This window comes from Chanos chanos, chromosome 2 (genome assembly GCF_902362185.1).
Source record: "Chanos chanos chromosome 2, fChaCha1.1, whole genome shotgun sequence".
Taxonomy (NCBI): Eukaryota; Metazoa; Chordata; class Actinopteri; order Gonorynchiformes; family Chanidae; genus Chanos; species Chanos chanos.
The window spans coordinates 37,391,489-37,413,479 of NC_044496.1; the positions used below are offsets into that span (position 1 = coordinate 37,391,489).

Consider the following 21,991-nt stretch of genomic DNA (forward strand, 5'->3'; position numbering starts at 1 on the left):
AGTAATAGCAACGCAGTGTTGGGAGCTATGTGAAGTACCAAAGACAGAATATTGTACAAATGAAAAATGATTTATTTGTGAAACAAACAAACGAACAAAAAAACATACCAGAGAAAGGAACTTGACAGTGTGGTAGGTGTTACCTTCACAGAAAGCATACAAATACCCATCTTCATAAAACCCTCTTGTGTACAAAGAAAAAAAACAAATTTTCTGTGCAATATGATCTTTTAAGTGCCTCCAACGATACACCCACACAGAAATCACCACAACACTTACCTCAACAAACACTAAGTATGAAAAATACATGCAAAAACATGGTCTTGCTATTAAATTCAATTCCCAAAGAGAAGAAAGTAAAATTTTACCCTAAAACAAACGTTTTCATATGATCCACCTGATGAGTGTGTGCTGCAAGGTATAGGTGTTAATACCACAAGGGAGGCTGCGGTTTATAGCATTGGTAAAGCAAAGCATATGAGGAAATTCCACCTTTTAAGGCTTGGGTGAGGCTTTTTGTGGGAGGGGAAGTGTTAATTCCTGTTCCTCTGTTCATCTGTCTCTCTGGGAATTCAGTTTAACAATTTGGATGTTTACTGTACATGGATATTAACTCTATAAAAAGCTGTTGCAACAGTGGTCGTGTTGTTTATATGACATTCACTGAGTCTGGCACTGCACCCCTCCGCCTCTTGGGTGTTCGTCTTCCTCATATGCCTCTCCACTGTAACTCCTCCTCTGAGACTCAAAGTCCATTTCACAGAGGTCAACCTCTTCCATGTCATCGGATATCATAACGTCTTCCCTCATGGGAAGGAGCCTTTCCAGCTCCGGCAGCATGTGTTCAGGGAGCCAGTGTTTCTCTGGGAACTCCACCTATAAAAGAGGCAAATGGACTTTAACAGATACTCCCAACAGAGATCAACAACAGTCACTGTGCATTACACGTTAACGTGCCACAACTCTACAGTTAATCAGTTAACTAAACCATCTTCATACAAATGATAACAGTACTGATGCAAGCACACTGATCACTCACCGCAAACTGAATAATGAGCAGGCCTTTGTCGTAGGGGTCTCTGTATATTGGCATACCCTCATTCTGAATACATTTAATATCGCCGTGCTTTATAACTTGACCTGGAACAAGGAACAGAATCATAAATATCTTTTGTGATACAGAGAAATCATATTTTACATTCCAAAAGCTGCTACTTCAAGTAGTAATAAGATATTTACAACAGAAAAATCCAGGGGAAAAAAGATTTTCTTTCTTTCAAAACAATCCAATCCCATTAATGCTTTCATGATATCCAGATGTTAGAGTGTTACTGTTTTTGTGAAACACTAAAGTTGAGAGACCAGTGTGGCCACACAAAAACAAAAAAATTCACAGAGATGGTGAAGTACCTGGAGGTGAGTGGATGATGAGCATCCTGTTATCTAGTGTTCGGATTGTCTTCTTAAAACCACACAGAGCTTCTACAAGTTTGATCTGCATTTTCATAATCAAGTTGTCATCCTGTCTCTTGAACACAGGGTGGTCCTTCTGGTCCAAAACGATAATGACATCACCAGGCTCCAGTCCTGGTTCCTGATCACCCTCTCCATGGAATATGATCTTCTGACCATCCTTCATACCTTTAATTAAGATACAGTCATTATAAATCTCTTTGTCAAATCACAGACTGCTGCTCTAATTAGATGAGTCATTTTTAGTATGTCTTGGTACAAAAGAACATCAGCCTAATGACAGACTTGCTGTTAACAGAGGTGTACATATTTAAAACAGAAGAAGAGTTGTCCTGTACCTTTGTCAATGTGGACCTCTAAAATCTTCTTCTTGCGTTCTACTTTGTGCCCATTGCAGTTCTTGCATCGGTCCTTAGAGTTAAACCTCTCTCCTTGTCCGTGGCAGTCAGAGCACATGCTTTGGATCTGTTGAATCATGCCTGGTCCAATCTGCTGCACCTGGATCTGAACTCCCCGTCCTTTGCATGTTGAACATTTCTCCAGAGCTCCCTTCTTTCCTCCATAGCCTGTGGAAAAAATATGTTACTGAACTTTGTGGAACAAGTAGTAATACTACTAATTCTAATAATAATATAATAATAATAACAATAATATGATGCCAAAAAGATGATACCTACCCTCGCATTTCTCACAAATCACATTCTTTTGCAGACCAAGTTTTCTCGTAGAGCCATTGTATATTTCCTCCAGTGTGACGCCCAGCTGGTGAACTACATTCTTTCCTATCCGGAGGAGAAAAAATCATACAGAGGTAAGCTTCTAGCGGTTCCAATCATAACTGCAAGATGATGACTCCACAAAGTGCATGCTTTGTTTGCAAAAAGGCTACAAAATTTAAATGACAAAAATACTTTAACATTCCTTCTTCTTCTTCTTTTAACCTGTAACTAAAACTATTTTGAACATGCAGGACCTGATCAACAAACTCTGACTCACCTCTTCTTTCTCTCTGTGTTCTGCCACCACCACCAAAGAACATGTTGAAAATGTCCATAGGTGAGGAGAATTCACCTCCTCCCATGCCTCCTTCTTTGATGGCCTGTTCTCCACCTTGGTCATATAAATCTCTCTTCTTAGGATCTGACAGAACCTCATAGGCCTGAGATATGAGCTTGAACTATGGGGAGAAAGAATTCCAAACATTTCTATTACATGTACAAAAAAATATTCCCGGAATGTATCTACAATTAGAATACCTTAATACCTAATCTAACGGTTTTATTCATGACATGAGTCTCTGTTGGCGTTTGATCAAATTTATTGAGAAATACGCCAATACGATACTATGTTACGTACCGCTGCCTGTTCAGAATATGCCATGACAAGCTTAACATCTGACACTGCTAGCAATGCCGCTAGCTTGTTAGCATAGCTAAGCCTCTGAGGCAATTCCAGAAAGTTCCGCGCATTCCTGTTGCTGTCAATTACGGAGAAACATGTGCCGCTGTTGGTTAAATACATACTTCGTCTGTATCGTAGTTTCATCACGGTCCTCATGACAAGCTATACTTACTTTCTCTCCTTCGCTTGGATTCTTGTCCGGATGATATTTCAATGCCAGCTTTCTGTATGCTTTCTTGATTTCATCCGGCGATGCTTTCGGGCTCACTCCGAGGAGATCATAGTAACCAGTTTCGCGAACCATCTTTGATTGCTCTGTCCGCAGTAGGCTACCTTTCGTCAGAGTATGAAAGATGTGCTTGCTGACAATATTTTTCAAATCTTAAAGGCATTACTTCTTGTTTAGATTAATAATGCTCACGAAATTTTGACAGTCATAACCATCTACATTTAAAATACATTTTACGCTCAAGAACAAATAGGCTATAGGAAAAGTGGATAATAAACGTTAAGCTACATCTGTCTGTTAAGATCAACAAACATCAGGCTACTAGTCGTAAATCTAAATTAATTATTTCTTGTTTGATCGCGCGCCACTTTACCTAATGATAGATCAGTGTTGGTAAGTGATAACGAGTAGAGCTAAATATGTTTTTCATTTCATTTTGCATAAATATCCTTGATAAATACTCACTGGATGTTCCTCAATGCAAGGACAAGGTTTGGATCTCTCTAGGACACGCTCACTACTCGCATGTACTGTCTGAATGGGACAAGGAAGATGGCTGGTTCTATATATAGAGCCGCTGCGCTAGAGAACTTTCTGGAGCTTATGTGCAGTGACGCCGGAAATTTCTACGGGCAGACTGGCTACATCTAGAAGCACCTTCTGTCCTTATTTGCGAACGAAGTGTGGTGATGAAAGTGGCGAGGACAGTTTGACCTAATCAGAAATTTAGTGCAAACACGGAAATCAAGATCGTCGCAGAGTAGTCTTGTTGTTTAAGTGGTGTTGAAGTAATTTGACATAACAATGAGAAAGATATAGTTTAAGGTACAGAGTGCTTGTGGCTATTGAGTAGGCTACAGTAGGGGAAGCTTTTCGTCTTAAGAGTTGTTTTATTTCCAAACTGACTGCTGCAGGGACCGATGTGGCATATTGCCTAGTTTTTAATGAAATAATCAATTAGAGTTTCTGTAAAAGAGAATTTTTACTGTATATTTGCTCACATATTCCTACACTTCAGCAGGTAATTAAAGCATCGAATAGCATGTTTCTCATCAATTCAGATTCGTCTCTGAATTTGCAGTTCAGTGTTTTAATTGAAGATATACTTTGATATATTTGTACACTTGCATCCTGATACGAAATAGTCTATAAGACGCAGAATCCCTTGTTTTGTTATGCCACTCTATAGTACATTTTAAATATTGTCTTGTCCTTCATATTTCTGTCTTTATAACTGAAAAGTAAATGTGACTTACTTTGTTAATTACTTCACGATAGAGTTTAAATGTGAATTGTGAATGTTACTGTTTGTTCTCTGATGAAAATCATAAATAAAAGGCTCATTTCCTCATAAGTCACTCTTCTTTTAAATAGCAGTTTCACAAAACTCTTAGAGACGGTAAGACATTTGCATATAAAAGGCTGGAAGTTCATTGACATGCACATAGTGATGTCACCCAAAAGACTGAAGAAAGCTTAACCAGATTTTCACCAAAATTAATCTCAGGCAATGGCTACTGGAGAAATACATTGCATGGTACAGAATGTACTTCCACAACTTTTCTCATTTTTGCACACTTCATACGGGTGAATAGCTTTCATGGCCCCAGTATCTTTTGTTTGAAAGCTCCCTAAAGGGTTGTGGCAATGCACAGTAGTGCCTCTTACCAACTCAGGGGGCTGTGCCTTCCATAGACTCCATTATGCCACAAGCACGGAGCTGTTGAACAGTGCAGTTTTGCACAGGAGACAGAATGATCGGCAGCAATGAAACATCCAAAAACCATGATCACAATGGTGAAAACTTCAGGAACAGGTATGGCAAGTACAAACAGCTTTGGAGCACTTGGTCTGAGAAACCTTTACATTGAACAGGACTTATGAACTTCACAAGATATTACTGATTAAATGAAACAGCATGATGGTCTAAGCAACCGCTCAGATTTGATTAGTTTCAGGGGAAAGAGCTATAAAGGTAGCGTGGGTGTAAGTTATTATTGGACTGAACAGTAATTATAATGAGAAATATCAAAAGGATGTAAGGTATTCGTAGTCTTTTAAAGGTTTTATTAAAAACCTGATATCTGGGCTTACAGCGGCAGACTCTCCCTCAAACTTGTGGATTTGTGTGTGTGTGTGTCAGTGTCTGTGTCTGTGTGTGTGATGATAATGAAAGAAAAAAGGGTTATTGGAATTCTCTGTTAGAATACCTTTCTATATCCGCTAAAGGAAAGAACTTCAGTTATGACCTACAAAAAATGGTAATCTTGAAGTGTCCTTTCTTAAGGTTGCCTCAGATAAACCAGATAAAAAAAATGCATAAGGTTGCATTTGTTTCAAAAGAACCACTTTGCTATGCTGTGCTCCTTAAGTAATTCTTTTGTTCTTGTGATTTTATATTTTGTATGTGACTGCCCACTTCAGTATACTTTGAATTGGAGACACATTGAAGTTTACATCTGAAGGCTTAATAGTATCCCTGTACCATACTTTCAGGACATGAAGGATATGGTTTGAAATACTTGAAAGTACTCAATAACCATGTCTTATTCAGACTTACAGTCTTATTCAAATTTACAGTCCATTTACATTTATTCATTTGGCTGATGCTCTTATTCATAGGCATGTATTCATTTTCTTTGACGGAGGTTACATGCCTCAGCCATGACTTTTGGCTTAGCTGCCCTTTTTGGGGTCAGGTCAAAGAGAGCTGCCATGCTCAGGGAGCAGGCACACCCTCTTCCAGTTTCTGGGCTGTTTCTCTATCACTATGACTCTACAATCAGCAAAGATTAGCAGGGTAAAAAAAGACCAACTGCAAAATATGCCTGGGTTGTGACGACTTCACTTCTTTTAAGAAAGGAGAACGGATTCTGTTATTAAATCAGAGAACACAAGAAATGTTCTTTAAGGAAATTATGATCTATGTTTGTTTGTTTTCTTTTTTCATTGCATCTATATCACAAGTAAACTAAGTCCTGTAGAAGTAAATGTTTTTCAGAATTTACCTTTTTTCAAGCATATCATAAAATCCTTTACTATTTTTAGCCTGAGTAATATTTCAGCAAACTTTTTTTGTGAGGGATTAGTCTTAGTTTTTCAATCAGAACTGCAAACGGGTGTCTTGTTTGAACCGTTTGGCTGTATTATGCTCAGTGAAAAAAAACTGTCGTTTTGCTGTGGTATTTGAGTTTCCCACCAACACACTCTGAATCAAAATGAGGAACGGAAGTTGAAATCAATCTAGATGCCAGGTTTTGCTCTCTTGTTTAGTAAAGAACAGTGCCTTTTGTGATGGAGCCAACTTAGATGTCATAGCAAGGCTTTATAGATCACACGGTAATTGTTTCATAGAATGTTACCATTTTAATTTTCCAAGATTGATGGGGACGACCTGTTCTCTTGCAATCAGTGAAACTCCCGTCTGTCAAACAAAGCCACAGAGGCTTTAGCAATACGTAACCAAAAGCCTGACATTGTGTGAAGTAACAATGATACAGGGCACCATTTCCCATGTGATCCAAAGGGTAACACACTGGCTCCTGTTTCTGGGAGCGGGTGAAAGCATTAGCCCACTATCTTCTGACAGGCTGGTTTACTCCCTCCGTATTTCAGCCTGGACCCCTTGCCATCGGGTCGCATGACAGACCCTAGGGAACAGCAAGAGGAGCAGACCCAGGAAGATGAATCCCGTGAGTAAAGCTTTTTCTGTAGACCTGCTGATAGCACTGTTGTCCAGTGTCAGGTCTGGATTTTATTGTGTCTACTGTAATGCCACAATGAGTTATATTTTTACTGAAGTCAAGCTGAGTGTTAATGGTATTCTACGGTTGTTTTTTGCCCCCCTGTGTTGGGATAGAGAAAAGGAGTGCTGAACAGCTTCAAACTGAGAGCTGGGTTCTGGCCCCGGCCCAGTCTCTTTGGACGACTGAGGCTAGTGGGGCAGTGCAACTGAGGATAGAAGAAATGTGCCCAGAGGAGCCCATCACAGTGCATCAAATGTTTATGACTTCAGTTCACAAGTATGGTGACTTGCTTGCTCTGGCCATGAAGAAAAACAATAAATGGGAAAAGATCACTTTTTCTGAGTACTACCATTGCTGTCGGATGGCCGCCAAAAGCTTTTTGAAGGTGATCTGAATGACGCTGTGGAACATTCTCCACATATCAGATAATATTCCCCACCAGTTTAAAGATTTGTAATGTTCCAGATAATGATTTCTTGTACATCTAATGATTGTATGACATTGTGAGATTCTGTGGGATGCAAAATAATCTCGTTAAACAGAAATATTTTAATATTTATCTATTGATATCTCCAGCTTGGTTTAGAACGTTTCCATAGTGTGGCTATTCTGGGTTTCAATTCAGCAGAGTGGTTCTTTTCTGCTGTTGGAGCGATCTTTGCAGGGTGAGTTATCTGTTACGCAATTTAAAGAACGCTAGGGTATGAGACCCTGGAGTAATCACCATAATTTCTGAAACTACTTTTGTTTTACACTGACGTCTCTAGAGGGATAATGACTGGGATATATGCCACAAACTCTTCTGAAGCCTGCCTGCATGTGGCCCGAGACTCACGTGCAAACATCATTGTTGTGGAAAACCAAAAGCAGCTGGATAAGATTTTGCAGGTAATATCCTATTGTAATAAAATGCTCTGAACTTTATATAGTAGCAGTGAATGAGATTTCTATGAAACTCCTTTAGATATCTAGGATGTACCAGTATGAACAGACCGTTGTTAATTGTTGCCTCTCTGATGTTCACAGATCAAAGATAGTCTGCCTCATCTGAAAGCCATTGTTCAATATTCTGGATCTCTGGAGATCAAACTCCCTAACCTCTATTCAGTGAGCCATCTGTTCTCTCTACTCATACATGATCCTGCAGTTCTTGGGCGAGTTTAATCAACCTGTTGTAGAGGCAAATATGCATTTAGCATTCCATTAAAAACACTGCTGGCACAATTTCTCTGGAACAAACATTGCTAGATGAAGCAGTAAACTCATTTTATTGTTTAGTTTTGTACTTTTGGCTTAGCTAATAGACATTTTATCTGAAGATTTTGTTTTGTTATACAGCAGATACCATAATAGGTTGTTTGGATCTGGGCTTTACTTTGGCTGCTCTCCTAAAACTGGCACTGTGATTATTGTTGTTTTTGGACAGTGGGAGGAGTTCATGGAGCTGGGACTAGAAGTTTCTGAAAAAGAACTGGATGACATCATCAGTAGCCAGAGAGCTAATCAATGCTGTGTTCTTATTTACACATCCGGGACCACGGGCTTGCCAAAGGGAGCCATGCTTAGCCATGACAATGTAAGAATACCAGAGGTTTAGCAAGGTGACTCACTGAGTCCATTGTACATCACAGAGACATGCTTTTTAATGGTTCACGTCTGGATTTTGGATTCACAAGCCTAATTCCATGTGTCTCCACACGTCAAGTAATTCAAAGCTAGCAACTGACAGAGCATAAGCCAGTCAAGGGTTGCCTTTTCGATGAGTAAGGTTAAAACACGTTTGAAGTCTGGCATTGTCTAAAAACACACAACACTGACATTGTATCTCTTTTGATATGTTGTTTTTTTTTTTGTTTGTTTGTTTGTTTTTTTGGTGGGCTCTGACAGATTACATGGACAGCTCACCATGCCAGTAGAGCTGGGGACATGCAGCCAGCTGACACAAAGCAGGAATCTCTGGTCAGCTACCTCCCACTCAGCCACATTGCTGCTCAGATCTATGACCTGTGGACTGGAATCCAGTGGGGCGAGCTGGTTTATTTTGCTCAGCCAGATGCATTAAAGGTTCAAGTTCATTAAATAATTGTACTACTACTACTACTACTACTACTACTACTACTACTAATATGTATGTATGTTTGTATGTCTTTTATTGTTTCAACTATGTATTTGCTATTGGTTTATTTCTTTGGGCCAGGGGACTCTGATTGGCACGCTGAGGGAGGTTCAGCCTTCCTCTCACATGGGCGTCCCTCGTGTGTGGGAAAAAATGATGGAGAAGATTAAAGAGGGAATCTCTCAGTGTGGCTACCTGAAGAAGAAGCTTGTGACATGGGCTATGTCTGTTAGTCTAGAGGCCAATCAAAAGTGTACCAAGTAAGCCAATTAAGCCAATTAAATGTGATGAAATCCATGGTAGATCCACTGCCATTTTGGTTGAATCATGCTAATTCTGTAGTCACGTCACATGTGCAACACAAGAGTGACTCCAAACAGCCTTGTCATTTTGAAAGTCAGGTTTGCATGGGGAGAGGTGGACATTATCCTCCAAAAAAAACAACATATTTCTTTAACTCTATGGCTTCTTTACGACTAAAAAATATTTGGATCTACTGGGAATATTGGACATTACCTCAGAGTAAATTCTGTTTGAAGCATTTTATTTCACATTTTTATGTTTTTTGTCTTTGCTATAGGGATGAGGAGAAATCGTTTCTCTTTGCCCTTGCAGACAGTCTAGTCTTGGAGAAGCTCCGTGCTGAACTGGGCTTCTGCAACTGTCAGAAGTTCTTCTCTGGTGCAGCACCCATCGGCAATGAAACCATTCAGTTCTTCCTGGGCTTAAACATCTGCTTGTATGAAGCTTATGGGATGAGTGAGAGTACTGGGCCGCATTTTATGTCTGGGCCTAAAGCCTACAAACTGCCAAGGTGAGTCTTAAACCTGAAAACAGCCAAACCGCCAAATATACTGTATAGAGGAAGGTAAATTTTAGTTTCTTCAAGTAACACTTGATTAATGCCAGTCGTTATCCCAGCAAACATCACTTTGTGTTTGATTTGGTCAAAGGTTGCTTGCAACCTGCATTGTTACCGATGAAATATTTAACAAAGTTGCCATTAAATCAGGTGTCGTGGCGTTTCAGCAATCCTGGTTTTTGCTGAAGTTTTTGTGAGAAACACATGCTGTAGTGGATTGTGTTAAACCTGGCTGTCTGTCATCCCGTGTAGTTGTGGCAAAGTGGTGCCTGGCTGCAGATTCAAACTGGCAGACGTTGATGCTGACGGAATTGGGGAGGTTTGTTTCTGGGGCCGAAACGTGTTCATGGGATACCTCAATATGGTAGATATGACCATGGAGACTTTGGATGAGGAAGGCTGGCTACACTCAGGAGACTTGGGAAAGACGGATGATGAGGGTTATCTCTATATCACTGGAAGGATAAAAGGTATCAGCAAAAGAAGGACATGTAACTGCAAATGAACTAAACCTGTTCTGCTTGTTGTGCATTTTATTGCCAGCTCCTTTTGCAGTTGTGGTACATTTTTTTGTCCTTTACAGAGTAAGGTCACTGTGTTCTGTCTCCATTCAGAGTTAATTATCACTGCTGGAGGAGAGAATGTGCCCCCTGTGCCCATAGAGAATGAAGTGAAGAAGGAGATCCCAATCATAAGCAATGCCATGCTGATTGGAGATAAAAAGAAGTTTTTATCAATGCTGCTCACCCTCAAGGTAACTCTGGACTGGAATTATTAGTCTGAATGACTTTTTGATAGTAATTTATGTATAGCCATTTTTTTGCCAGTGTGATTAAAAAAATAGTTTTATAAAAAAAAACAGTTTTATGTTCATTTCCAGGCCCATTTTGTCATTAAAATTTGAGAGTGAATGATTAAGCATTATGCTTTATGCAGTGGAATATACACTGTGCTCAGTATTCTATTTGAAAAAGAGAGGATGTCAAAAAGATTTCATACTTTTTTTTAAAACAGGTCATTTTAATTGACAAATCTATCGCTCTCTCTTTGGCAGTGCACTACCAATGCAGAGACCATGGAGCCTACAGATGATCTTAGCTTGGAGGCAGTGCAATACTGTAGGCAGCTTGGCAGTCAGGCAACAAAAGTGTCTGACATCATTGGAGGAAGAGACAAGATTATTTACCAGTCTATTCACCAGGGTATCGTGCAGGTCAACTCCAAAGCCACCTCCAATGCTCAGTGCATTCAGAAATGGACCATACTGCCAAGAGACTTCTCCATCGCTGGAGGAGAGCTTGGTAAAGGCACTAATAAAGCCATAAAGATAGACCAATATAGTGATCATTTTTACAATACATGCCAGTGTAGTTAACTCTCTCTGGTCAGTAACAAAACTGCATGTTTCCCCCCAGGTCCCACGATGAAGTTACGGCGAGCGATCGTCATGAAGATGTACCACAACGAAATAGAGAGTTTCTACAAAGAATAATCAATGCTTCAATCACTTTTTTCCTAGTTTACAATGTGAAGGCATCCATGCTAATAAAAACTGTGCTAGTGTAACATTCCTCTGCAAGTAGCACGTTGACAAGTCCCTTCAAATGTTTAACTTGTATTTTTGTCATGTTAAGAATCAGAGCAGTCTCACAACCCCTGTGCTTTGTCTAATGAACTTGTATACTGGAGTGTATCACTGTTCATTATGTATGTCTTGTTTTGTGGGTATTTATTATGTATTGCAGTAGCTCTGTGTGGTAATGGATTCACCACTGTGGTAATGGAAATGCTGTGTACAATGTAAGCCCCTAATGAGAAGAGAGATTTGTTCAGCACATACGGTCATCCTCTCTCACTGTGAAGTGACTTCACTTTCGACACAGTGTCAGGTGAACAGCTGTGAGAGTGTTCTGGATCTATGACGTCGTGGAGAGTTGTCTTTTTAAAGTCTCTGATTAACATGTAAACATGTCATGTAACTCTAATCTGCATTCCTTAGATCTAAATTTTAGATTTAAAAATGAACAGACAAGAATTTTCATTCAAAATAACAGTAACTTTAATGTTTTTGATATCTGAAACTGTGTAAGATTACATATTAGCCATTAAAATGACAAAATGGCAAAGTTGTGTTGAAATGGACATAACCATAGAGATTTCCAGTCAATAAATAGAGATTATGAAGTTTTTCTTTCTTCTTTTTTAACAAAGAATAAAACACATCTCACAAACACACTAACCATAGGACACAGGTTTAAGACAGTGCCTTTGTGTTCTGGAGGGAGAGGACATTCAAGCAGTCCTTCTCCTGGAGTTGTTTTCATTAGATACACAGACATTTAGAGTAGCTTTGTGCGCAGAGTAGAGAATGATATGAAGACAGATTCGACGTTTTTCCATGCGTGTTCTTTGGGGAGTAAGCCCCCTAACACGTGACGATGACATTGGACAGATCCATGCCTTATTCCATATCCTGTACTCTTCGACAGATCTCTGCCGTGAACTCTGAACACTTGGAGTTTCCGCCAAGGTCTTTGGTCAGAACCTGGACAAATGTAGAAGCAGGTTACCAATTCAAAACAAACTCATGATTCATGGTTGTACTCTCAAAAATAAAGGCAATGTTCTACCAAAATAACGGCTAACTCAATAAACCTCAAATAAAACCGTTATAAATGCCAAGTGTGTCTGCACAGAGTGTGATAGCCATCCTTTCGTATACAAACAGCTCACATCTGATTTCAAATCATCACTGTTGCTATTGGCTGGAGGTGAGGCCAAAGCCAAGCAGCTGCCAAGATGGTGGGGGGTTGGGGGGGGTTGGCCTTAGCCAGTCTCGTACCTTTTTCTCGCGGATGGTGTCGAAGCAGGCCGCCTCGATCCTCTTTGCGTGTCCATGCTGGCCCATGTGACGTAGCATCATCACAGCACTGAGCAGCAGGGCCGTGGGGTTGGCCAAGTCTTTACCTGCAATATCGGGAGCAGTTCCATGGACCTGTAAGGAGTAGAATGTTCTTCTTTATTACATCTGTACAGTGTTTCTCAGAGTACAAACGGTCAACAACAGCCTTACAGATTCCCAGTCTATGCAGACATATGAGATGTTAGAAGAGGGCTCATCAGCTCTGGCCCTACAACCCAGAGGCACTGTTGGCTATCGGCTTTGCCTTATAATTAAACCACTGGTTTCTACTACGGAAAAAGCAATATGCTCTTCAGCCAGTGGGCGAAGAGAAACCCAGTAAAATTTGAGGGGAAGAGTTCGATGGGGGGACCCATGAGGGGGCCTATTTTCACATGTGTAGAGGAGGAAATGCAACAATTATTAATTAATTCATTAAAAAGCAAAATGTTAGTATGTATACATTAATGTAACATATGTAATTATTGTACTTCCACAATTACGAGTTAAATATATTAATAAGAAGATAAATCCTGAAATAAGCCATCTATTGTATCAGGTTTAATTATAATAATGTCTAAATATTTAATGGATGAATGATTGATTTGTGGCACATTATTAGAGTGGCGAAAATAAGATGTTAATTAAATGTACACACAAAATGATCTCTCCCACTACACATTCATTTTCACTCACTGATTTATGTTTTTTTCTATACTTAATTATTTCGCTTCAATGTTTAATTCATACAGGCACATTATTGTCTATTATGTGCATGATGAAACAGTCAAATTTATCAACATTGTCAAGCCTCTTAACGCTGAGCCGAGGACAGCCTCCCTTACCTAAATCCAAATGTTAACCATCATTAAAACAACAAAAACAAAACAACGACCAAAGCAGACCAACAGGAGTCAGATGGTTGCGAACAGACACTGTTGACAATATCCCCTCTGTGCCTGTGCGAGGTGTGTTCCCACCTCTTCACACCAAAGCTGAATTACTGAGGGCAGCTTTTTGAAAACCCAACTGATCAGATATTTGATTCTGCCCCCGGGGTTTTTTTAGTGTATGATGCTGACAGATTTATTTTACAGTGAGTAAGAGAGAGAAAGCACACCAATGTTACTTATTTGTGGAAAGAAAGAAATATGTAAATGAAACATTAGGTGCAGTAATAAGGACATGGGTATGGAAATTAACAACCAAATGTTATGTTAAACATCTCATTGTTTGCTTAATGAATGAACACTGACACATTACCCCCCACATGAGTGGTGTATCCAAAATAAACTGGGAAGAGCAGTGAACTCAGATGACATTTCATCTCCCTATTGTAAGGCCACTGTAGTTGACTTATGTCACTTACTTAGAATGCCCAGCCCCCCCCCCCCCCCCCCCCCCCCCCCCCCACACACACACACACACACACACATACCGATTCAAATATGGCAACACCGTTAGCGCCGATATTTCCACTGGGAGTCACACCGAGACCTCCGATGAGTCCGGCACACAGATCACTAAAACACAGAACACAGCATCTTCATGCAGCAGGAAACCTAAAGCATGTTCTACATTGCACCAGCATACATGACTCACTAATTACTCATCTCTTTTCTTCATTACTTAAAGAGTGTCTTAGGTCTCTTAGTAGTGGATGTAGTTGAGAGACATTGTTTAAAATATTGGGCTTACAGATGAATACCTAAAACAATAGCCTATGAGCTGATTGTCTGATTCTAAAGAAGGTGCAGGCTTTCATAAAAAAAAAACAAACCCAAAAGCCTTAACATAAAACTCACCTCAAAATGTCTCCGTAAAGGTTGGGCATGACCAGAACATCAAACTGAGTGGGATCCTGAACCATCTGTAAAGAACATACCAAACAGACTGACTCACACTTCTAATGAAATACATTCTTATCTGTCATTCTTATCTCATTCAAATTCTCAGTGTCTGGGCCATCAGCATTAACTGTAGCCCTGAGAACAGCTGCTCAGAACAGCGCGAGAACAGCCAGGGTTAAACTGAGCACATACGTTTAGACACACTGTATCCAGGTACATCTCTGTGAACTTCACATCCTTGTAGTTTTCAGCCACCTCTCTGCATTTCCTCAGGAACAGCCCGTCAGACATACGCCTTTCACCCAAACAAGAGAAAAATGTAAAAGAAGAATGAGTGAAAACACATTATTACTACTGTAATAACATTAAAACACAAATAGGTTAAAAAACAAATGCATGGGATTACACAGAGGATAAGAAAGAGTACACGTTTAGCCGTGACTTGATGTAAAACGCAGCAGTCAGTCAAGCGTAGTGTGTTTTAAGGTGAAAACTGTGTGTACTGTTGGAACATACATGATGTTGGCTTTGTGAACAGCCGTAACGCTGGCTCTTTGGTTATTCCTGGCGTATTCGAATGCATACTCAGCAATGCGTCTGCTGGCCTCCTCCGTGATCAGCTTAATGCTCTGTACGACTCCATCGACTATCTGTCACGCCACAACAAAAGAAAACACAAACACAGAGCGTCTGAAATCAACCAGACAAACTGCTTACAAATGTTTAAGAGTCTTAAAATACACTGCAACACTTTTTTTGGTTTTTAAATAAACATTATTGGTAGGACGTAAAACATACGTCCTTGAGAGAATTTGCCGGAAAAAGAGCAGAGTTTCAGGTTTTTGCACAACTGAGTGTCGTACGTGCTGGGAAGTACGAGGCCCATGCAGAGGCTGACAGTCCATGTACGGTGAACAGACAGAGGAGAGGTCACAGAGATGAAATGTGATGAGCGGAGAGAGGCGTTTTTCACGTAATGTCCGACTGACACACGATGGAGCGGGGCTAGGACACGTCTGATTTAACAGCTACTACATTTCACCTACCTAGAGCAAAAGCTTCACTGACAAACAAGCTTTGGGGCCTCTCTTATCCTGTCAGCTCTGTATGAGAGACTGGTCAAGACAGAGTTAGATGCACAAGAACAAAGGACACTGGGTCAGTCTTTGTCCAGTCAGGTGAACACACAATTCAGCTTACTGCTGGAGGGAAGGGGGGGGGGGGTGAGAGGTGGAAATAAGAGTTATATCTGGGTGTTTGTCAGTGTCAAGACTGTAATACGAGGCCTGGGAATTTGGACACACACTGCTGAAGGTTTATATAACTCAGAGATCAAGTCTCACTCATAGATCTGAATACTTCCACAACCATAGCCATCCATGCTGTGTTCAAACACCCAAAAATGAAATGCAGAACCTTATATCTTTGGTTCCAAATAAAAAAGAAAGAGTTGAAAGCATGAACGGAACATGGTTAGCAGATGCAGAGGGGTAAAGAAAAAACAAAACAAAACATCATGCCATTTGGGTACTTCCAAAAGAAAAGACACATTACAAAAATTACATTTGTGTGTTCTGTAAAGACAAAGAAAGCGTTTTTGTTCTCGTATACATACCACATGTTCAATGCCACTGTACTCTCCCTCTGTATTCTCTCGGATGGTCACCAGGTCCACGTCGGTGTACGGGGTTTTATAGCCCTCGATGGACACACACGGGCGGACATTAGCGTAAAGGTCAAAGGTCTTCCTAAGTAACAGGTTCATGGATGGGTGACCGGCAGCAATGGGGGTCTTCAGGGGTCCTGAGAATAAACAGTCAAATCAAGTTCCAATACCTGAATGGGTAATTGCTCACACCTGAAATGATGCAGCGTGTGTGTGAGTGTGAGTGTGTGTGTGTGTGTGTGACGCAGAGCATTTTAGCATTTTTACCTTTCAGTCCAATTTTGCTCCTGTCCATGGATTCTTTCGCCTCAGGAGGAATCATCCACTTGCCCCCTGGTCCTTTAATGGCAGTAACATTTCTTTCCTCCCATTGGACGGGTACCTGTAAGAGAGAGAATAAGATCACATACTGGGCTGTGAGAGCTGGCACTGGACTCACAAAGAGGCCTAATATTTACTCACCTTTTTTACTGTGTGTGTGTGTGTGTGTGTGTAGTCTCACATTTAGCCAAACCTTCAGTACAGTGTATATGACATCAGGAGATTTGGATCTTATAAATACTACAACTTAACATGATTTTTTTGAAACAGCATCTGCTGGCATACATTCCAAAAGCTGTAGCAGTGAATCAGTGCAGTGAGAGAGGAGCAGTTAGGACAAAAGGTATGCCTGTATCTACATGTGCACGCATGCGCACCGGTGTCTGTGTGTGTGTGTGTTTTGAGTAACTCACTTTAGCTGCTTCAAATATCTTCATGACAGCAGTGGAGATCTCTGGGCCGATGCCATCTCCAGGGATTAGTGTTACTGTCTGCATCTGTAACGCAAAACATTCAACACAGATCAGAATACTGATCTGAAACAGACTGTATCATCAAGCAAGCTTCCACAGTTAGCTGGATACATGCTTTCAAACAGGATGATTATCTAACGGAGGATTAGACTACTAGACTACTGTAATTACTAGCGAATTTTAGTCATCTATTCTTAGTTCTAAATTGGTCATTTTGTTACTGTACGTTATCCAGCCGACTGAGTAAAAATTTTTTGGTTGGACACAGAATTACGATGAGTCGTGGGGTATAACGTACCAAGCATGTAGGATGAACAAATATGAACCTTAGAAACAAATCTTTGCAGACAATAAACAAAAGGTATATTGAGAGTCTGAGAAGGCTTCCTCTGAGATTTTGAGTGAAAATTCCAGCAGAAACCACACCCCTATAAGTATTGGCTTTCACTCACGTCATTCCAGCTATGTCTGTTGCATGCTATACACATGGCACCCTACCCTCCCCCATTGTTTAAGACCAAGTTCTGCAGTAAGTACAGCCTTACTGAAGGTTACCGTGCCCTTCATAAACACAACTGTTTGCTCTTCACTTTAACTGTTCTCTTGGTCAGAACTCAACTAAAAAAAAACAAGAGGTCGTTCTGTCGCAACATGACTACCTGGGCAAATTAAGGCTCCGATTAAAGGGCCATTTCAGCTTATATTTATTATTACCTCTGCCAAAGGGGTCATGTTTTCGTTTTGTTTGTCTGTTTGTCAGCAGGATTACAGAAAAACTACTGGGCCAATTTTCATGAAACTTGGTGGAAGGGTGTAACATGGGCCAAGGAAGAACCCTTTAAATTTTGGGGCTGATCCGAGTCACAGGACTGGTCCATGTATTATTTTCCACTTTCGTTAACATTGCGAGAAAGGGCAAAAATGAACTGAATTTGCCGCGCTTGAGTGAATCCATCGTAATTACAGTGAATGGTGTGCCGCGACTAAAAATATACAACAAGACATAACAGCCATCTCAAACATCACTGTAGAAACAAATGCAGAGGGTATGTAAGAAATAAGCAATGTCTAAACTATCCTTGCTGTTTTTTTCAAGTTGATATGACCAAAATAAGCCTATTTAAAGGTTATTGTGGGCTTGCATAACACGTGCATAATCACTAATTGTCTCATACAATAAATTAGCTTTCACAATCATACATTGACTTTTTTTCATTCTAATAGTTTAGGAAATATATCCAGACATATACAGTGGTTGCAGTTGCAGATTTGAACATCACAGAAGAGTGGATTATTGGCCTTGGCGGAGGTCTGCGCTCTCCGAGTGCCCTTCTAGTTTTGTTAAATGGTTGAAAATCCTATGAGGTACTCACCCCTCTTGTGAAAGTACGGGGATGGGGGGCTTGGCTTTTCATTGCCCCCATGACTCGGGACACCTAGAACAAGATGCAAATACATGAGGAACCAAATAAATGATAAGAACATACAAAGGTTTCTGACACAAGAGACAGACAAAGGACACATAAATTATTCCTTTGTAAACTTTACAAGGAACACACACCACCTCTGACTAGGGACTTAAAAAAAAAAAAAAGGATTTAAAACATGTGAAGAGAGATGAATTGCTCCTTAAGTACAGAAATGCAACGAATGTAACTTTTTTTTTAAAAATATTGCTGGCTACTGACTGGAGAACAGGTTACTGCACTTTCACATAAAAGGTCCTCTCACACATTTGGTCACTTGTGGAGTTCTGTACTTTCAGACCAGTATTAAATATTAGTTATATGAGAGCAGAAAGCTCTCCAACAGCGGGAGTCATTCCGTATGACCTTTCAGTCTCAGAGAGACAACTGCCAGCCGTCATTAGGTTTACTGCAGGGTTTAAGTAGATCAGTGTGAGAACTTTCTAATCCTGCCTCGCAGCAGCCTACACATTTCATTAGGAGTCACTCATTCAGCTTCACAAAGGGATGCATCACCCAGGAACAAGTACATGTTAACCAACTAGAAAAGAAAGCTCTTCACTGAACTGTAAGCAGTGTGACTGCTGATGATAAAGGTGACTCTATGAAATGACAGACTTAGGTAAGACACGGAGCAAATTATTCAAAAATAAAAAGGGATAGCAAAAGCCAAGCATATGATATGACTTCAAGTGAAGTTTAGCAGTAAACATATGACTGTCCTATGGTGGGAGACCATGCAGGCAGAAGAACACCAAAGATTAATGACCCCTTTTTAGTGGCCTGCCTGACATTGGGTCAAAATTTTCAAATTAGCACAATCCAAATGTTCTAACTTTTGAGATTTCTTTGGTATTGGTTGCCATCAATATCAGTCAGTCCACAAAGGTAGGATTAATCACTGGTGTATGTATATCTCTGAGGGAACGTAGCTTCATAGATCTCATTAGGTTAGCTGGGTCATTCTGAACGCTGATAAATATTGAAGGTTGTATGAAAAGGTGATTTTTAAGAGAGAACAGATGAATATTATGAAACCTGCCAGTGTTTGGATCTCTGAAACAACATTCCCTGAGGCAGCGGAGGTATTAGCAATATCTGTGTGGGACATTTCATTTGGCTTAAAGGAATGCATCAGAGAAACTTCAGGGAGGGTTTATACCAGGACCACAAAAAAAGGAAAATATATGTAAATTTAGGCCAACTCATAAAGACACAAGTATTTTTAACTTGCATTTAACCAAAGGTAAGTCTACTGGGTAGACTTGCTCTTTTTTTGAGGCTAAAGCACAGAAGAGACAGAGGCTTGATTCAAAGTTGGACGAATTTCCCAAACAAAATGTTATCACAATGGCAGCAGCTAGAATAATGGCCGAGCAGTAACTATATCAGTTTTGCTTGCTGAGACCAGCAAACTGCTGGTTCCTGTTGTGTTCATTACTACCACCCATAGCATAGAATTTGACTCATTAGTCCTAGCAGGTCACCCATCCCTGATGTTTTAAGGGTCGGAACATCTAGAAGGAACAGTGAGGTTCTTGTTGATTTTTTTAAGCAAATTAATGGATAAGAGGGTGGATAATGATGACCTGCCAACCACGTAGTGCATCGTAATGACACACCATTTCCAGTCCAACATATAATCACTAAAATACCGAAGAACATCCTCTCACTACACATTGTGGCCGCGAGCCTTAACTTCCCAGACCCAGAAATGACCTTGATCTGATGAATTACTCTAAGTGTCAGCTTTGACGGTATATGCGTGGGTAAAACACCTTGAGACGAAAGTGATTAAAAAACTTCAACATGGCCGATCAAAAATGTCCGAAACAGATTTGCTACTAGATAATCATTGACAAACGCCTCGAGCCGGTGCTGTATATCAGCTTGTGCACCACCAAGCTAGCTAGTTAGCTAACTAGCCCACCCACTTGCACGAACTATCAGCAGCATACATTGCCAAATGGGTAATCTAGTCAGTGTTCTTACTTCCTGCGTTTTGTTCTTGTTACTTATCCACAAACCGTATCTCTCCAGTAGATTTATAATCTGTGGGGAGGGCAAGCATATATTTTCAAAGGAGGTGCCTTCATACAACTATGTGTGAAATGATCTGTCTATGTGTATCCACATCTAATTAACTTACGTGTGCTCTTTGATAACCAAGATACAGTGGATTGAATTTAGAGTACAGCCAAGATGATCTCTTTCATTAAAATTCAAAAGTATACTTTTCGGATACAATGAACCATGTTACAAATACAAGGTTACAGGTACAGAAGCTCCAATCTATTAATTTTATTATTTAATTAAAAGTGTGAGGCAGGGTCTTGACACAGCTAAATTATATCTAACATAAGTCTCATCTCAGTGGTATGACAGTGAATAAGATAACACTGCAAGCAACACAGTTCGAGAGATAAAGCTAGTTTCTTTATTAGGCTAACGAAGAATCTGCCAGGCACAGGCAAATACCGCTAACTCCAGGTGACTATAATGAGAATCCGCATGCTAGCCCACACAAAAGTGTAGTTATGGACTATCAAGCAGATATCAGTACAGAACAGACCATCAGCTTTGACGAAGTGAACAAATCACACACTAAGTAAGATCAGTAATAATTTAAAGTACATTAAAATGCAGTTAACTATACTTAAACCCGGCATGCTGTCACTCTGGAGCATCCGAGCTGGTGTGAAGGACATAGAAGACAGGGCCTCTAAAGCATCTTTTCGTTTGTCTGTCGTTTTCAACACCTCAAGCGTTCAATGCAAATCAAACAGTTTTCATGTGTCGTTGTTTACTGTAGCACGATTCAGTGTAAACCTTTCTAATGTAATATAACTAACACCTTACCGTTGACCTCCACGCGTTTCCAGCCATCCTCGCAATCTGCTTCCAGCCTTTGCAGTCGATGCAGTGATCGGAAATCTCATCCAGTGCGTGGGTGAGCCGTCATCAGGGTTGCCAAATCCCGCGGAACTTGACTCTCAGGTTTAAAGAATTTGCCTAATGATTTTTATCGTTCATGTAACGATTCATGTTTATATAATAAAATACGTTTTTCCTGTACAGCTTTATTTACTTTGCTCATACTGTAGTTAATTTTCGAGATACCTATATTTTTGTAATGCTTATTCTTACAAGTTTCAATTTATTTCTTTGTAATTTCAAACGTCATGAGTACAAGCTGTTTTTGGACAATTTTTGACATATATCTGATACATATTCGACAAACAATTTTACAATGAGTTGACAGAAGGTGTGCAAATCACACACACGTTCAAATAACCGTTATAGACACTACGCATAACTGGCAACCGCACGTTCTAAAAGGCGAAGAAGAAACATTACTTGCCTCGGCTCAAATTGTTCTACGGATTTCCTGCCCCTACTGGACTGGATGACACAGTACTGCCGTGTTGATACAGAGAACCTATTGTTTCTTTGGGTAATGTAATTCGACTGAAACATCAGGTACCA

At 40.1% G+C, this 21,991-nt stretch overlaps 3 protein-coding genes across 4 annotated transcripts; 1 reads left to right on the forward strand and 2 right to left on the reverse strand.

Moving 5' to 3' along the window:
• Positions 1 to 142: 142 nt before the first annotated feature.
• Positions 143 to 3,627, reverse strand: dnaja (DnaJ heat shock protein family (Hsp40) member A). Its single transcript, XM_030765832.1, has 8 exons — positions 3,569 to 3,627; positions 3,047 to 3,207; positions 2,470 to 2,650; positions 2,151 to 2,255; positions 1,812 to 2,039; positions 1,411 to 1,641; positions 1,040 to 1,140; positions 143 to 876 (listed from the first exon to the last, which is right to left on the reverse strand). Exons 2-8 carry the CDS (start codon positions 3,176 to 3,178, stop codon positions 661 to 663), a joined length of 1,194 nt encoding a protein of 397 aa, XP_030621692.1. The 5' UTR covers positions 3,179 to 3,207; positions 3,569 to 3,627; the 3' UTR covers positions 143 to 660.
• A 1,230-nt stretch (positions 3,628 to 4,857) lies between these two features.
• Positions 4,858 to 11,319, forward strand: acsbg1 (acyl-CoA synthetase bubblegum family member 1). Its single transcript, XM_030765309.1, has 14 exons — positions 4,858 to 4,919; positions 6,719 to 6,795; positions 6,963 to 7,234; positions 7,426 to 7,514; positions 7,617 to 7,737; positions 7,876 to 7,956; positions 8,276 to 8,425; positions 8,737 to 8,913; positions 9,047 to 9,225; positions 9,546 to 9,779; positions 10,080 to 10,297; positions 10,442 to 10,581; positions 10,882 to 11,128; positions 11,243 to 11,319. Exons 1-14 carry the CDS (start codon positions 4,858 to 4,860, stop codon positions 11,317 to 11,319), a joined length of 2,124 nt encoding a protein of 707 aa, XP_030621169.1.
• Positions 11,320 to 11,923: 604 nt separating this feature from the next.
• Positions 11,924 to 21,404, reverse strand: idh3a (isocitrate dehydrogenase (NAD(+)) 3 catalytic subunit alpha). Of its 2 annotated transcripts, XM_030765964.1 has the most exons (12): positions 21,365 to 21,391; positions 20,498 to 20,557; positions 18,413 to 18,475; positions 16,980 to 17,063; positions 16,513 to 16,627; positions 16,195 to 16,382; positions 15,096 to 15,229; positions 14,772 to 14,874; positions 14,535 to 14,599; positions 14,168 to 14,252; positions 12,670 to 12,822; positions 11,924 to 12,372 (listed from the first exon to the last, which is right to left on the reverse strand). In XM_030765964.1, exons 1-12 carry the CDS (start codon positions 21,389 to 21,391, stop codon positions 12,289 to 12,291), a joined length of 1,161 nt encoding a protein of 386 aa, XP_030621824.1. In that variant the 3' UTR covers positions 11,924 to 12,288. The 2 variants fall into 2 exon arrangements, with proteins under 2 accessions (XP_030621824.1, XP_030621825.1); XM_030765965.1 differs by lacking the exon at positions 20,498 to 20,557 and having other exon boundaries at positions 21,365 to 21,404.
• Between the last annotated feature and the right edge of the window lie 587 nt (positions 21,405 to 21,991).

Coding starts and splice junctions, on each gene's coding strand:
- dnaja (XM_030765832.1), bottom strand. CDS start 3,178: ATGGTTCGCGAAACTGGTTACTATGATCTCCTCGGAGTGAGCCCGAAA. Junction 2,040..2,150: donor GATTTGTGAGAAATGCGAGG/GTAGGTATCATC, acceptor TTTTTTCCACAG/GCTATGGAGGAAAGAAGGGA. Junction 877..1,039: donor TGCTCATTATTCAGTTTGCG/GTGAGTGATCAG, acceptor CCTCTTTTATAG/GTGGAGTTCCCAGAGAAACA.
- acsbg1 (XM_030765309.1), top strand. CDS start 4,858: ATGATCGGCAGCAATGAAACATCCAAAAACCATGATCACAATGGTGAA. Junction 8,914..9,046: donor CTCAGCCAGATGCATTAAAG/GTTCAAGTTCAT, acceptor TCTTTGGGCCAG/GGGACTCTGATTGGCACGCT. Junction 9,226..9,545: donor GCCAATCAAAAGTGTACCAA/GTAAGCCAATTA, acceptor TCTTTGCTATAG/GGATGAGGAGAAATCGTTTC.
- idh3a (XM_030765964.1), bottom strand. CDS start 21,391: ATGGCTGGAAACGCGTGGAGGTCAACG. Junction 14,253..14,534: donor CTTTACGGAGACATTTTGAG/GTGAGTTTTATG, acceptor TCTGTGTTTTAG/TGATCTGTGTGCCGGACTCA. Junction 12,373..12,669: donor ACACCATCCGCGAGAAAAAG/GTACGAGACTGG, acceptor ACATTTGTCCAG/GTTCTGACCAAAGACCTTGG.